Raw genomic sequence first — 16,292 nt, 5'->3', positions numbered from 1 at the left:
GTATCATGCTAAACAAATGGAGGAGAAAAATGCCCTTTTGGCACTTCTGGGGTTTCTCATCTTGTAAAACTGTCTTCTTCTTTTAATGCTGCAGTGCCAAGGACGACCCCAGCCAGAGTCAGTGGAGGAGGTGGCAGTCGCTCGGAGCTTGTCATCACTTGGGAGGTAACAAAGCAAGCTCTCACTTGCCCATTTAAGAGCACAAAGGTATCAAAAACAGGCCCATCATACTGTCAAATTGTCTGATCTGTGATTAAACAACCGTTTTTTTTAAAAATAAAGGCAGATACTCTTCAGTGAGGCAGACAAAATGTTTATGGATTTTAGCAATTATTTTTCAAAAAGTGAAAAGCGAAAAAAATATGTTCAAGGACCGTGAAAGGGATTTTCCATTGCCTACTGAGACAAAGCCTATTGTATAACACTGTTATGATATAAAGATAAATCAGTCTTTCCCTTGCTCATTCTCTCACCCTTTTTCATCTTGTGTCTGTGGATACTTGTGGGGCTTTCCAGCCAGTCCCAGAAGAGCTACAGTGTGGTCCAGGGTTCGGCTATGTGGTTGCTTTTCGCCCTCTTGGTGGTCAAAGCTGGATGCAGGCTGCCGTGACGTCTCCTGATGCATCCCGATACATCTTCAAAAACGAGAGCATCCCTCCATTCTCTCCATTTCATGTGAAAGTGGGAGTTTACAACAACAAAGGAGAAGGTCCTTTTGGATCTGTGACCACTATATACTCAGCAGAAGAGGGTAAAAACAAATTTAACAATCTTAATTTAATATGCAGAGACAACTATAAATAAGCCATTCACAAGTCCAGTCCCTCAAAATGTTTAAAGGGGACACCAGATGAAATTTTCACTTTTTTGGCTTTTTTGCATTTTGTTAGGTTTCTGGCATATCTGCCAGCTCAGAAAAGCTGAAAAGAAAACAGGCAGCCAGTTCATTATTTTCAGACTGCGACCCGAAATTGAACAGAGCTGTTTTTGACAAGGTAAAAAGGGTGTGACTTTACATGTCAGCTGAGGAATTTTAACCAAAGTTGTTGCAGACATTTAATGAAGACCCTAAAGAATAATACCAACTTGTGGAAAATGGGCATCTGATGTCCCCTTTAAACACTGTCTCTGTGGTGCAGCCGAAATGTTACTCTTGGTTTGAGTGGCCCAACCATTGCACCATAGACCTTAATCAGAGTAGACGACATATTGAATTTTACAATGATGAAAATGAGGCTGTGAGGGATAGACTTACATTACAGTCTTTGCAATGCCACACATTGTATAAAGGTCCTATATTACAATAAAATTTTACAACTCACAACTATGGAGTTTTGAAAGTCTTTTGGAAAGATGAACCAATCATTACAGTATGTTGTTAAACAGTAGAGTCTACTGAACACTCTGTACTTCTGTCCCTCACAGCCTTGTTTTCATTCCTTTCAAAAATTTAATTTTTGGTGCTTCCCTGAGGTCTACCACTACACTAAGGTCTATTGGCTCAATCAGTGATGTTTGTTTGTTTGTTTGTACAATCGAAGATAGTGCCAGTGGAGCAGAAATTACCTTTAGGTATAAACAGGTATATGAAATGCTCAGAATGTTATGTTGCTTGCAGTGTTTGATTAGGGCAAACTGAATGTGCTAAACATTTGCTAGTGCATCAGTGCTATAATAATGAGCCTAAAGATGCCAAAACATTACAGTAATGATTATTCTGACCATAGAGCCGAGTCGTGCCCCCAGTCGCGTCCGTGCCAAGAGCCTGTCAGCCTCAGAAGTGGAGGTCAGCTGGAAGCCTTTACCCTGGAGCACTAGTAGGACACGCATAATGGGCTATGAGGTGAGGACAACACAACTAAAGCAAGCTAATGAATCTGACTGGGTTTGTTCTACATCGCCGTGTAAGTACATTCCCTGTGCTGTTATAACGATTCTCGCATCCAGTTTTGTTAATGTGCAGTAATTACCAATAAACAATGCTATAAAAATGAATATGTTGCGGGGAAATGTCAGATATTTTGTTTGTGGTAGAGTGATTTTTGCTTTATTAGAAACAGAATATCAGTAGGCAAGACTGACTTAAATGTATTCACACAATGACTCACACATGAGCGCCACAGCTCAGTGCGCTTACTACTACTGCAACACAGCTCCAATAAAGTTTAATCAATGAACGACACTTTGTGTTGCTGATTATGACAGCTAGTTGACTGTGAATTTCAGCTGAGGTACTGGAGTACAAAGGACAGACCGGACACAGCCAGTGTGATGAGGACTGTGGGAAACAGGACATCTGCGGTCATTCGTGGACTGGACCCCAGCAGTACATACTACATCAAACTCAAAGCTTACAACAGTGCTGGTGTTGGACCTGATAGTGCTGTGGTGAATGTCACCACTAAGAGACCCCGTAAGTGTGACATGGCCTTTATGTGTTATTGTCTATAACCATAACCATGTTATTGTTTCCATTTTATCATTAGTTTAAAAGTTAGACAGAGTATCTGCAAAAGATTTTGCATTTGTTTTTGACACTGTTTATAGTCTTATTAAGGAAAGTTGAATGGTTGGCTCCCCAAATATGAATTCCTTTTCACCAAAAACATTCAAAAAGCTCATAAAAATGTTTTAAAGTAATCAACTTGATTACCAAGTTTATCAAGTGATTATCAAGTGGTTTAATCCAGTGATTGTGTCTTTTCAGAAGACTTGGATTAAACCACTCGATTCAAATGGATTTCTTTTGCATTGTCTTTTGCAATTTTTTCACATGTACGCATATTGAGAAATGATCTTACGTCAAACGTAGGATGGTATCTACGCAACATTTTGTAAATAAAGCCTCAGCTCTTAACAGCACAGTAGTTGTAAACTGCTCTGAAATGTGACGTTTAGCTCTTTACATGTATTTTATCAGCACCGAGTCAGTCTCCAGTGAAAGTCATGTGGAATGCTACAGACTCTAAACTGATCCTCAAGTGGGATCATGTCAAGGCTCTGGAAAATGAGTCTGAAGTTATGGGCTATAAGGTATGAACATACAAACATCACTGCCTCTGGTATAAACATATCTGATGTTTAAACCGCAACATTGTTGAGTGTTTGATTCTGATTGGTTGACAGATTAAAGTGCCATATATTGAATAATGCACACCATGAATTGAACGGTTTATCATCTGTTGAGTATTAATTGAGTTTTAAAGCAGCTGTGTTGGTTTAAAGGTAATGTACAAGCAAAGCAGACAGAGTCGCCCCAGTGTGGTGGAGACTAACAGCACATCTCTTGAGCTCTCTCTGCCTGTGGACGAGGATTACATCATCCAGATTAAACCAGTCAGCGAAGGTGGAGAAGGGAGCAGCAGCAAACAGATTACCATCCCCAGGATAGCAGGTCTGAATTTATAGCCCTAATGGAATTTATAACTATTATCCTTCAGTATGCCGAACTCGTGATTGTTGTTGTCTTAGGCTATCACATCAATAATGCAATTTTTGGTAATTATATAAATAACATAAAATGAGTGAAAATCTTTTAGGCTTACATTGAAGGAGAACCAGAATACCGATCACAGCTGTAAAAATCTCATTTGTAGTTTTTTGTTGTAGGCTTGTAGGCTATCTGAAATGTGATATTTTTACATTTCTTCTGTTTATATTTTGCAGTTGCACATGCGATTGGATTTGCGCCAGAGAGGAGAGCACTACCAGTGCTCGTAACACTATCCCTCTACTGTACAGTCAGGACTTTCTTATGACAGATAAACTGAACTCTACAGCGGAGAGAACAGTACTAACATCTACAAGTGGAACCACTTGTCTTTTTCCAGTATGTTTTACAAATGAGACTCTTCAGAAGAAAAGTTTTCCTCTCACTTTTTAAAGGAGGAAGTTTGCTAATCTGGTTTTGATCACTGACACCAAAGCTGTCGAGACGGTGGAGTAGGATCAATCACATTTTTGGGGGGATAAACGTGTCGACAGATGTTACCCACATGGTTTCCAACCAGGAATGGGATATTCAAGGGCATAAAATGACATACTGTTCACTCTTAAGGATTTGCATACAAGGATATCTGTTTGGATAAGATGAATCCATATTCATCCATTAGACGGTTGGCAGTGGAGAAACACACATATGCCTTTTCCATAGGAAGGTGGGAATACTTAATTAACTCCTTTGAAGAAAATCCCTACTGCCATACCTCACAGACACTTTCATTATAAGACCATCAACTCATTTAATCAGCTGTCCTCAAATTAGACAGAGTTTACAGTCCCCCGGTGTTGACATGCCCTCCTGTCTGTTTGAAAGACGAAGCTAATGCTGCTGGCCTTACAGTAAAAGAGCTCGAGCTGGTTGTTCCTTCAGTCATGCACTGAGATCTTTGTTTTGCTAGTGTGTGTGCCTCTTTAATGAGAAACAGTATGTAAAATATCCTCAGGACCAGAACAGCCTTAAAAAGTTGTCTTGATTTCTTTTCTGGCTTCGTTTGTTCATTTACAATTCCATTTTTTGATGATGTACAACAGGTATTTTGATTTTAAAAGACCAGCTTTTCATTTTCCGTTAAGGTGCTTTCTATAGGTTATATCTTTGATCATTGAAATACCTAGAACATAATGCCTATGTTCCATTTTCAAGCTGTTTAGCATGAACTAGCTCTGTAGTGGCTTAAAATACAGTATTTGAATGGACTGTCTGCTTTTAATAAATGAAGGAACACAAGTAATGTTCTTAAGATATTTGTGAGTTACTGTAGTCATCATCATTTATACTTTCAAAGAATGCGAAATGTATATCTTCAGGGATGCAAATTCATGAGTAGTGGAAAAGGTGAGAAGGTCAGAGGGGCTCCTATTGAGTTTAAAATGCCTTTAATTATTCAAATATTGAAAATTTTAAATTAGCTCTGACTAATTTACTTCAAAAACAAAAATATATCAGAAGTGTTCTTGTTTATGTAATTGGAGAGACATGATACTGTACATGGAGTCCTATTCACGATTTGAAATATGTTCTTCAGTAGACCACAAGAGGGCAGTGCAACAGAACTAATGCAACCATTTCTTGAACAGAATGGAAAATATTTGTACCTAAACCTTATACAAAATTTACAATTACCTGTTTTTATTTAACTCAGATGCAGCAAATAGCAAACTTGACCACATGGATGGATCTTATTTATTTCGAACACTGTACAGCAAACACACAAAACCAAGCAGTAGAAAGTAGAGGATAGCATTGTAAACAGAAGTGTCTGCAGGTGGAATCTCAGGGGAACTGATGCTAAAAAGTACTTTTCTAAGCTTAACTTGTTTTCCTCAAAGTTCAGATCTTAAATGCAACATACAGCGTAAACAAGGGCATTGCCTTGTAAAGAGACTAAACTTTGACGTTGGCTTAGCTAATGGGCTGGCGAAAGAATGCAGCTGTTGATTAGTAATCTAACTATCAACCTTTGCATGGCACTTCATTTCTTTATATTCAAGAACAGCTCCCGTATCCTCAAAAATCAATAACTGAACAAGTTGGAAATATGACGTATGCAGATTTCCTTTCTTATATCTGCAGGTTGTGTAAAGTGTTATTATTTTCACATACTGCACAGTCCTGAACAAATGCATTAGTTACACAAGAACAAGCCTTCACCATGTTAGCAAAGGTTATTAAGAGCTATCCTGGCCTTCTTTCATCCTATAAAGTTTTTAATTTGGCAATACACACAATTCGAAGCTCATTCATCCATTCAATACTAGAACACATAATGTCCTGTCTCATCCAGGATTTCTACTGCTTTCACAGAGGAACGTTTGTAAAGAGAATCATGGCTCAAGGGTCACGCTTCACTGAAAACCACAGGTTCATGACATTTACACATAAAAAGGTCTCATATCTAACAAATCAGAACCATTTCAACAGTGTTTAAAAATCATTAGTTCATTGGCACAGCATTGTGTGGGAAGGAACAGTTTTTCAAAAAAAAATCACAAAAGTCTCAAACATACAGAGCGGTAGGGAATTTGTTAAATATCGGCTTGGAAAATAATTCTAAATTGTTTTCTGCGATCTAAATAAATTTAATTTTCTTCAAATGCTTAAATTTTAAATATACATGCACATAACACATTGATTAATTATGTAAGTGTGTCAGCATGTACTGAACTCAAATTAGGTTTGGTTTCTTTGGACTTTTTCACAGTTTAACAATATGTTTAGGACACGAAATAGAGCATTCAACAAGCGAACGTGTTACTTTTTGTGTCGTGCATTTCAAATGTATGTCATACTTGGTGATATTTCGAATCTAAAATCTAAAGTTTGATTACAATTGGTTCCTTGAAAAGTTTGTACTGTAAATTGGCGCTTTTCATTTGTCTCTTTTTGTGATATCTACTAAGCATATGTAAGGGCTCCTGAAATAAAACAAATAAACAACTTTCTAGCTGGCTATAAAACAAATACGGCAGTCATTTTTTAAAAAAAAATAAATTTAAAAATCAGGGAACAATGTGCAAGTCCACTATCTCCATATTATGTCTAATATGGAAAGAAATACTTTACAGAGGACTGTCAAAAGATTTAACAATCATACATTAATAGAGCCTGTCTCTTTTTCCTCTCTGGTTTGTAATGACACTGAACCAGATGTTGTATATGAAAACGTTTTAAACCCTGCTTTGCCACATGCAGATGAGATTCAGAATTTAACAGCAACATAACATTTGTTGATCAGAGAAGCACGACATACTGTATGTACGCTAGCTAGACTTTTCCCTACAGTTCAGTATTTGCAAAACGATCTTCTTTTTTATATCTCAATGATCCCTAGAAAAAAACTACTCAATAGATACTACTTTCACTCCACTAAGCTAAATCTTCAGCAATGTTCATCAAAAAGCCCCATGCCTCATGCTTGATGTTAGCACTGGGCTGTCGATAGTACGCTTGGTTAGTTTTCACATTTGTGAAGAAAAAGCAAGAGACTACAATGGCGGCTAAATCGTCTGATTGATGTGATGAGTCTGTCCTTCCTCAGCGGTCCTCAGCCAAGGAGACCGTGTGCCTCCTGAACCAGTATGTCCATATTACCACAGCAAATGTAGACACAAAATAGAAATTACATGAGAAGGAATAGGTTCCGACATCTGGGAGGCAGCATGTGTTTGTGTGCATGTGTGAATGTTAGTGTCGTGTATGTAAGTGGAAGCTAGAAGCTTAGAATAAGAGGTCTGTAGATGTTGGCGACCCACTGGCAGTCGTTGAGGAACACTTGCTTCCTGTTGAAATCCTGAGAACTGAGGAAATCAGGACTAATGGAGAGAAAAACAAACAGATCATGTAACACAACCGTGTACATTTAGAAGATCCACTTCATTGCCAATAAGTGATTGCTGTTCTAAGATGAAAAACATAAGGCTTGCAACAGATTTTTGATAACTGCATGGTTTGCAGTGAAATGAAAGCATGTGTTTTGTCAGCGCCGTCCATCTAGAGTTAACACATGGCGCTGACTGAACTGGTTTTGACATGTCATTACATCCTTGTCAAACTGCTATACACCAGCAGGCTCAATATGACAGATAAACACTGAAGTGAAACCATAAAATGGATTTTCAGAATGGATGGATTAATTGTGCATGCAGAGGCTAGCGGTGACAAATACCTTCGATTCCTCATGTGGATCTTGAGTGGAAGATTCTGTTTCCCTGACAACCACAGCCTTGGTTACCAACATGTCAGGGTGCTGTTGCTTGGCTTCTTTTATTGCCATGGCAAGCGCCTGTGAAAAAGTCATTTATTTCTCAAGCTTTATGAGAGAAACATGCAGCTAATGAATTAGTAATATGCTTTCTAATTAATTTGTGCTTTAAAGTCATCATGAAGCAGAAATTGCTTTTCTTTTCTTTTTTCTTTCCTATTTTGATGTTGTAAAATGGCCGGATTTCTGGATGGGAGGAATTAATGCCCAGCCCTCACACGGTCATAAGAGATTTTCAATAGATTTTGTTGCGAGGGTAGGTGAAGTTAATGTTTTTAATAAAGATTACAAGGGCATTATGAGGGTATTTTTATTAAAAACATGATGTGCATAGATAAATCTATTATAATAATTCCAATAACTGCAATATTCCATAAAATATAACAATTGTCAATTTTCATTTCATGGTGACTTTAAAAATGAAAATTCTGTCATCAGTTACTCCTCATGCCATTCCAAACCTGTAAGACCAATTCTCTATTAACAGTTCTCTATTCTCCATTAACTAGTTGATTATTAACATGCACACTGGCTAATTATCAATATAAAGCACATATAAATGCCTTATTCTGCATTACCATATTTTAGATTATTCCTACCCTATACCTAAACTTAACAACTACCTTAACTAGTAATAAGCAATAAATTAGGAGTTTATTGAGGCAAAAGTCGTAGTTGGTAATTAGATAGTAATGAGAATTGGTCACCAAACTGAAGTGTGATCGAGATTTCTGTCCATCTATGGAATAAGTGTAAGTAATCAAAACTTTCATGCTCCAAAAAGTGTCATAAAAGAAATCCATGTGACTACAGAGGTTTAATCCTGATTTTATGAAGCAATGTGATGGCTTTTAGGTATTTAAATTAATGAATACATTAGGTATTTATTCACAAAATATTTTATCACAAGAGAATCTCACTGCATGGCTGTCTCGCAATGCAACTGATCACAGAAGCACTTGAAGAGGTTATTCCTCTTTGCTAGACTTTCAGTGGATGGACATATATATATATATATATCTGACGTTTTTTTTTTTTTAATGTATTTTCATTTGTGTTCTGAAAATAAATTAAAGTTTTATGGGTTTGGAATTATCTGAGTATGAGTAAACGATATGAAAAGATAAGATATTCATTTGTTTAGTGAACTATTCCTTCTAGAGCTGATATAAATCATAGCTCACTAAAATGCTTTACATAATACCAGGCCCTGATTCCTTCTGCACCTACCTGATCTTGATCAACATCATCATCACCAGTAATGATAATCCTCTTTTCAATTCTTGTCTCCGAGTAGCCTCCCTTCACCGTCTAAAAAAAACATAAAACATAAATTTATAAGTACATTTTCAATCCTCCAAGAAGAGCTTTTCTAAAAAAAGAGGCTACCAGGAGATACTTATTCAGATACCTTAGTAACATGAGTTGTAGTGGCTGATGTTACGTTCTCAGTAACCATTAGAGGAGAACCATCTCTAGCTAATGATCCCAGGTTCACCTGTTCAAGAATATAATGAATAAACACTTGTCAAAGCAAGAAAACTATAAGGTAGTGTTATACCTCACAAATAAAGCAAGCCATCTGAAGCAAACTCTGGAACTAAAGTTGGAAATAAAATCAACAGACAAAATGACAGAGCAGAAGCAAAAACAGAAGGATGTTTGTAAAATCAAGTTCAAAAGATGAAAATACTCACAGGAGAGATTCTCTCCGTCATAGAGTATGTGGCCTCTCGCATACTGCTGATACCATGGTCCTAAGACAGCAAACAGAGAACTTACAATCCATATGAGAACCACCACAGTGTATGTAAGTATTTAAAGAACATAATTACACTTACTTATGTAATTGATGATAATTGACATAATTACAGTCTTCAGAGCATGTTCCTCTATAGTACAGTGACATATCACCAGTAATGTACATATGATGAGCTAAAAGGTCTTTACCGGGTCTGCAATCTCCATTATGGTCGTGGTGACCTCAGAGCCGTTGGGCTGTGTCTCGATCTTGACCTCGGTCTTCCTAAGAGCTTGGGAGGCAATGATTTCACTGCTCTCTCTGCTGAGAGGATGGATTGGGGGTGACTCCGAGCTCTCCCGTCTCATCAACTGGGTATTAGCTTGTTCTGTAGAGTCTTTCCTCAGGGCTTGGGCAGCTTTCACTGACCGCGGAGCTTTCTTAGGTACAAATGGCTTGGGAAAGAAATGAAACAGATTAAGTTCAAACCTGGGAGTAATCGTGAGATTTAAGAAACACAGTCCCAATCAAATGATCTTGGCAGCATACGCTGAGTTATGGTTCAAAAGAAAAGAATAAGAAGCAATGAAAAACATAACAAAATTCTGAAATCAAAGAAACCAAACCTGAACTGAATGACTGAACTATGGAGGGCAGCATCAAATGGAATGGAATTAGCATCAATCATGAACTCAAATTCCAATGTAATTTCATGTTTTGCTCTGATGCCCTGTAGAACGTGAGAAAAAATGGGATGTGACTGCATCCATCAGCACATTTACACATTTGCTCTGACCAGTGATTGGGCAAGCCAGCCACTTTGCTGAAAGAGATAGGACACTTGTCTACCTCCGGTTTACGTTCCTCCTTGTGTTCTACAACAGGCTTTGGTTTCTCTACAGGCCTCTGTACTTCTACAGGTCTCTCCTCTGGAAAGTAGATAGGATCTGCTCCCAGTATAAAGGCTGGATGGGTGGGACGGTCAGAGAGGCCAAACTCAGGTGAGAAGTCTTTCTCCCCCAGCTCAGTCATGCCTCTAGAAAATTCCTCGATACCCGTTTGGAAGTCCATGAGCACAGTGAAGTCCACCTCAGCCTCCAGGCTGGACGTTGAGCTAACAGTGATACTCGAGCATTTGCGTTCAATGCCCAGGTGGGTCTCCTTCAGGTACAGAGTGTCTGGGTCAGGATCATCTTCTGACACCGATCCTAAGTGTCTCTCCCAGGGCTCTCTCTGAAGAAGCAGAAAAATAAGTCTTGGTGCAAAGAAACCAGCTATGCTACAAGAGCAAATGTTGACTGACAAACAGGTAAAACAAGGCAGTATAATGGATGTTACAGCATCTTCACAAGACAAGAATGAGACAACATTGTGGTGACTGATGGTTAAAGAATCTAGTAAGGATGCAGGGGTTAGTTCAACTCAAAAAAGACTAACTGAAATGTCAGAAGTGTTACATGTCTCTGAGGAACAACTGAGACAATAATATACTGATAGAAAATGTTCACCCTAGGGTAGAGAACTGCAAATCTGTATGTTTGTATGTATATATTATTATTCCTCCACACCAATTTCAGAGTTTCTAGATATTTTTATAACTTTATGTTAAATTCATGCTAAGTGTGGCAAGTCTATAACTTCTTAAGCAGTGCCAAGAAATCAATGCATGTGGTGGATGCATTCAATGGCATTTCTGTGTAGGACTGTTGTGTAGGATGGTTTGGATCATGCAATTAATTCATGCTGTGATGATGAGAGCAGAAGACAGAAGACACATTCTAGTGCTAATGTGTATCAAAATGTGAAAGTCAAAGCTTTTGGGTTAGCAAGGAGGTAGCAGAAGCTAAGATGAGTGAAAAAATGAGGCACCTGGGCTTCCTCCTGAGGCTCCGCATGAATTGCTGGAGTGGGAAGGGACTCCTGGAATATGAGATGAAATAATAGGAAGAGCAATGCAAAGTTAGTGCACTGAAATTTGAGATAACAGGGAAGTAGCCCAGACTAGGCTCTGAACCAAAAACCAGACATTTATATAACTGACCGGATACACTGATACAGATACAAATGTATAGATAAAGAGTCTTAAACAGTGTGAACTAGAGCGTACAGCATATTGCACCACAACAATTGAAAGTTAAAATATATTATGGCAGCTGGTGCAATTCTGCACTAAATGCAAACTTTTAATCAATCAGAACATATCTATATTAGACATCATTTTGCAAGGTTATTCCTCAGGCTCTTCTGGTCCAGAATCTTTCTGTTTACAATAGAAAGTTTTATTTTAATTTTTTTTATTAATTTCTTTCAGTTTCAATGTTGAGTGAAATAAGGAAGCATCTGCTTTGACAACAACTGCTATCTATTGAAACTGCAGCTCAGTGGGCTTTTACATAAAGAAGAGAAAGCCCTCAAGGTTCTCTGCAGTTTGTTGCAAAATAAATTATTGACCAATTTTTTTTTTAGCCAAGTCAAAGAGCAAATTCAAAATCCTTAATCATAAAGCTGGGCATCTTCTAAATAACAGATAAAACCGTTCCTTGTTAAATCAACTTTCAGAGCCCTTCTTATAAACAATACCATGGCCATTTTTGAAAGTCTTGCTGAAGCCCTTTTGTTTGCAAAAATGGCATTTTAGCATAACAATATGGTGCACAGGCCTTTGATTCCTTGCAACAACCATTCCCTACATGCCTGGTAAGAGGGAACCAGAGAAAGTATGTTGGAAGGAAAGGCCGCACATCAGGTGGAAAGTTAGTGGAACGGAAGCCTGGAGCTAAAGCAATGGAGATTATGTGGAGGATCCTAAGTGTTTCTCAAATGTGCAAGCAGATGTTGAGCTGTGCAGAGGAAGGAGAGGAAAAGGAAGTGGCACGTCCTCATCCAATCAGACAGCGGTTATAGTACCTCATACTTCTATCAGCCAATGCTACGATTACACAAAAACTGACTATTCTACTCATCTCTCCTCAGAAACAGGTTGGTTATGTTTACTGGCATGTGCATTATGCAAAACTATAGATATGGATGTGCCGTTTCATGCGATGCTTTAGTTCCTGTGAGTGACAAGCAGATTATCGAGCAGTTGTTACCACTGGTTTCCTCTTGGAAGATTCCATTGTGGAGCTCTTGTGAAGACTGTTGCCAGAATTGCTTTTGGTGATAGGTTTGGTACGTGTATCTCTTGCCCTCTGGGATTTTACAGGTGGGTATAAAGGGGAAATCTGGTCAAAGGCTGGAAATGCTGAATTTGTGGGAAAGTCGAACATAAACAATGGATCTTCAAAAAGAAACTGATCTTGTTCTATACTAAGTCTGTGGTCTGCATTGTTCTTGAGATCCCTTAATTGGGGCCTGTCTTGGAGAGACTGACGGCTATATTCTCTGACTTCCCTATTGTGACAATTACTTGCCCAGTCGTGCTTGGCAAAAGTTCCAGTGCTTTCTACAACTGCAGAATTTTTGGGCTGTGACAAGCTGTCCAAGGCATTCGCAAACCCAACTTGCTCTTCCTTAGACCTGGTCCCTTCACTTTCATCAAATGATCCTGAAATGCTTTTCTCACTTGGTTGTCCTTGCAGCTTGGCTCCTTTACTGCCTTTCAACTTCTTTGACCTCTCAGGCTTCAGTGGAACGATTCGTTTCACCTCAGACTGTGATGAGTCGCTTGCAGTAGAATCATGTCTCTGGATTATTGAGCCTTTACTCCTAGAATCCGGATTAGATGTTTGCTTCTGTAAGGTAGCTCTGGTGTATTTTGCTTCTGTTTCACAGGATTGTCTATCCCGCTGGTTTTCATTATATTGATCTCTCATATATTTGTCTATGGATGCATTGGGAGAAGCCTCTCCGAAGCTTCTCACTACATACCGTGGCAAGTCTTGATTTGTGGTGTTGTCTTCTCTATTGGTTACCCCCATGTACTTTTTATTGCTCCAAAGTCTCTCTGTTGCATATTCATTGCATCCATTTGTATGAATGACATTCTCTGACAAGGATCTGTCCTGAGGGTGCCCATTATCAAATGCTTTCTCCTCCAAAGAATTGGCACCCTGGAAATGGTTGTACATTAAAGCAGGGCTTTTAGCTTGATTTCTCAGGGGCTTCTCTGGTGAAAGGATGATTTCTGTTGAGTTCCTTTTTGCTACACTTTGTTTTTCTCTTATATCACTGTGTGTGGTGACGGTTTTCTCTCTCATTTTGTCTTCTGTCTCTCTGTCAAATCCAGTGGCTAATGACGCTACTCTAGGACTCCTGCTCTTTTCGTCTTTTTTACTGAGGGGCAGGTCTCTTTGACAACCTTCTTGCTTCTCAATCAATATGGAATCCTCTGAGGCCTACATATCAATAGAGTGAACAGTTTCAATGGCCTGTCAGTGCCAACAACACCCTCTACTGTAATTTGTATAGCGCATGTATTTGCAAAATAAATTTGAAAAAATCTTATGACGCAAGATAACAATTTATTGATCTGAGGAGGAAAAAATCATGCAATCAAGTTGAATTTTATGTAAAATGTTGGATGGAAACATTTGTCTACATAAGTATTTAAAATGCCATTTGCTGTTATTATCGAGTAATATTATTGTCTTTATAACACTGATTAAAGAAAATGCATTCATGCTGTGTTCAAATAAACCACTCCAGCCAGATTCTATTAAAGTTCAAAATTGCTGCTAGCACTTGACCAGAGGCATGACATAAAATGGTTCAATAGCATCCACTTAAAGAGAGATCAGTCAGATAAAAAAAAGAGTGCATGAATAACGAATCAAGCATTAGGGACACTATATACTGAGAACGGTACTGACATAAATCTGAATAATCTTCAACAGCAATCTTAAAGCAGTCCAATCAGACCAAAATAACACTAATTATGTAGCATCTTGCTTTTTAAAAAGTCACCACGCATTACAATCCCTTGCAGGTACCAATTACTCACAGATTTTTTCTCCGGAGTGCTACCAGATGAGGCTCCAGAGAGACGTTTCTCTCTGTGGACCAGTTTGCTGTTGGGCTCTCTCAGCGCTCTTTTCAGCTCATTGATGCTGGCTTGATGTTTCTGCAACACATCCTCTGGTTTATCCAGGAACTGCTATAAAACAAACAGGTCAATCGGTAGAACCACTTACCTTCAGCAATTACTTAAGTGAGGGCTTTCTAGAGACCAGCGCAGCTGTTTACAAATGTTTATCTAACCGTGGTAAGTACATAATAAGTACGCAAATGCAAACATCAGGCACATGTTCTGTTCTTGTAACAGATGTATAAGCCTCCCAGTTAGAAATGCACATTGAAATAATAGAAGACTCCAATAAACCAATACGAAATGCCACTGAAGTGCACAAAGTATGAATAAAATGATCTGTTCCATCAATTAGACACTCCATTTTAGACACAACATAATTTTAGTCAAACACTCTAACATGCTGTGTACAGTAAATATCGTGATGCCTACAGATCGTAACAAACATCTGTCTAAATGATTTGAGCCCACTTCATGAATCACTACATCTTCAACATTTAAGACAACAAAGCAGCACATAAAACATGAAACATGCTGGTGTTGATAACAGATGTCAGATGGACTGCCATCTTGGCTCAGTGTTGTGTTACTTCCACTAGAAAAGAAATTACAAAAAGAAAGAGAAACTAAAACACGTGTAGTTACAGAGAGTGACAGCTCAGGCAGTTGAGCGATGTGAAATAGTACCTCCTGTTTAGGACGTAGGGGCAAGTCCTGGTCCGACTGGGATAAAGGGGTGGCGGGGGGAGGGGGATGGTGGTGCAAGCCAAGGAACGGAGGCAGAGGCAAAGTGCAGTAGTGGAGACAGAGAGGCAGAGCATGGTTGAATTCATAAAGCGAGCAGCCAAACAGAGAGAGGAACTCTCATACAGATGTTGATGTCAGCCATGGAAGTACAGAGAGTGAAAGAGGTTGTGTCACTGCCTCAGATACACAGGTTTAGAGTTGTATTATTCACATAAACATTGAGCAACATGGCATACTGTATCAAATTCAATGACACAAATCTCCTAAGCTTTCTTTGAGGTGTAGACTGGCATGTACTGGAATTTATCTATGGGCATGGATAAACGATACACCAATGACATCCTAAATCTCCTCAAAACCTTTCCAGCACAAATCAATACATGGTGCTAAGACAAGACTAATCTGGCAGTATGGCAAAACGTCAGCTCTGTTGCTGAAAGTGCGAAAATTCAGCCAAATTCACATCAGGTGCAAGCATGCATAAATATTTTTAATAAATAAATAATAATACTTAATACAATAGTACTTATCACTTTGTAATATTATGCATAACACATTTTTTCCCTGTGTACATAGTTAGTGAACAAGACCCAGTATATTTCTTAAAGTCAACATGAAATGGCAATCACACCCACTTTACTTCTGTTATGTTCTGTATATCTGTGAATGAAACAGGATATTCAATAAGAAAAACAGTAGGGTGTGTGATTATTCATTGGATAGTGGACAGGATGCAAATTCGTCCCAGAAATAAGGCCATCTTTTTAAGAGTCATTTGTTATTTGTAAACATAAGCATTATTTGTTACTAATAACTATTAACCTATATTATTTTATATTAATGTTACATGCATTACATTATTGCATGAACTACTGGTTAGATTTTAGAAAGGCTCCATTCTGCACAACAGTAGCCTAAAATAATGCCTAAATAGCTATTTTCTGTGATTGTACAGCCTGGGTGACAAAAAGAATAAAGTAATTTCAGAGACTGATGAAGTTACATTTTACATTTT

The 16,292-nt window shown here is 38.4% G+C and overlaps 2 protein-coding genes across 9 annotated transcripts in view; one reads left to right on the top strand and one right to left on the bottom strand.

Annotated features, from left to right (window-relative positions):
• The window catches only part of LOC109091076 (contactin-3-like), a 67,894-nt gene extending 63,131 nt beyond the window's left edge, over window positions 1–4,763 (top strand). Inside the window, exons 18-24 of one of the 2 annotated variants that reach the window (XM_042712842.1) lie at window positions 95–165; window positions 517–751; window positions 1,728–1,843; window positions 2,227–2,413; window positions 2,921–3,033; window positions 3,226–3,394; window positions 3,667–4,763. In XM_042712842.1, the coding sequence (XP_042568776.1) occupies window positions 95–165; window positions 517–751; window positions 1,728–1,843; window positions 2,227–2,413; window positions 2,921–3,033; window positions 3,226–3,394; window positions 3,667–3,758 (983 nt within the window). In that variant the 3' untranslated portion in view covers window positions 3,759–4,763. The remainder of the gene's footprint in view (window positions 1–94; window positions 166–516; window positions 752–1,727; window positions 1,844–2,226; window positions 2,414–2,920; window positions 3,034–3,225; window positions 3,395–3,666) is intronic. The other variant, XM_042712841.1, reaches the window with a different exon arrangement.
• A 408-nt stretch (window positions 4,764–5,171) lies between these two features.
• Window positions 5,172–16,292, bottom strand: part of LOC109096527 (band 4.1-like protein 1) — a 48,481-nt gene continuing 37,360 nt past the window's right edge. For 2 of the 7 annotated variants that reach the window (XM_042712834.1, XM_042712836.1), the window contains exons 14-23: window positions 15,218–15,253; window positions 14,447–14,599; window positions 12,597–13,841; window positions 10,354–10,737; window positions 9,714–9,959; window positions 9,461–9,520; window positions 9,175–9,261; window positions 8,994–9,074; window positions 7,668–7,784; window positions 5,172–7,314 (exon numbers count right to left, since the gene is read on the bottom strand). In XM_042712834.1, the coding sequence (XP_042568768.1) occupies window positions 7,309–7,314; window positions 7,668–7,784; window positions 8,994–9,074; window positions 9,175–9,261; window positions 9,461–9,520; window positions 9,714–9,959; window positions 10,354–10,737; window positions 12,597–13,841; window positions 14,447–14,599; window positions 15,218–15,253 (2,415 nt within the window). In that variant the 3' untranslated portion in view covers window positions 5,172–7,308. Of the gene's footprint in view, window positions 7,315–7,667; window positions 7,785–8,993; window positions 9,075–9,174; window positions 9,262–9,460; window positions 9,521–9,713; window positions 9,960–10,353; window positions 10,738–11,373; window positions 11,425–12,596; window positions 13,842–14,446; window positions 14,600–15,217; window positions 15,254–16,292 lie in introns of all 7 variants that reach the window. The other 5 variants (XM_042712838.1, XM_042712839.1, XM_042712835.1 and 2 more) reach the window with 4 other exon arrangements.

The sequence above is a fragment of the Cyprinus carpio genome, chromosome A23, assembly GCF_018340385.1.
Source record: "Cyprinus carpio isolate SPL01 chromosome A23, ASM1834038v1, whole genome shotgun sequence".
NCBI classification, from domain to species: domain Eukaryota; kingdom Metazoa; phylum Chordata; class Actinopteri; order Cypriniformes; family Cyprinidae; genus Cyprinus; species Cyprinus carpio.
Note: the sequence above shows the minus strand (reverse complement) of the source record. Positions and strands in the feature narration are given on the sequence as shown.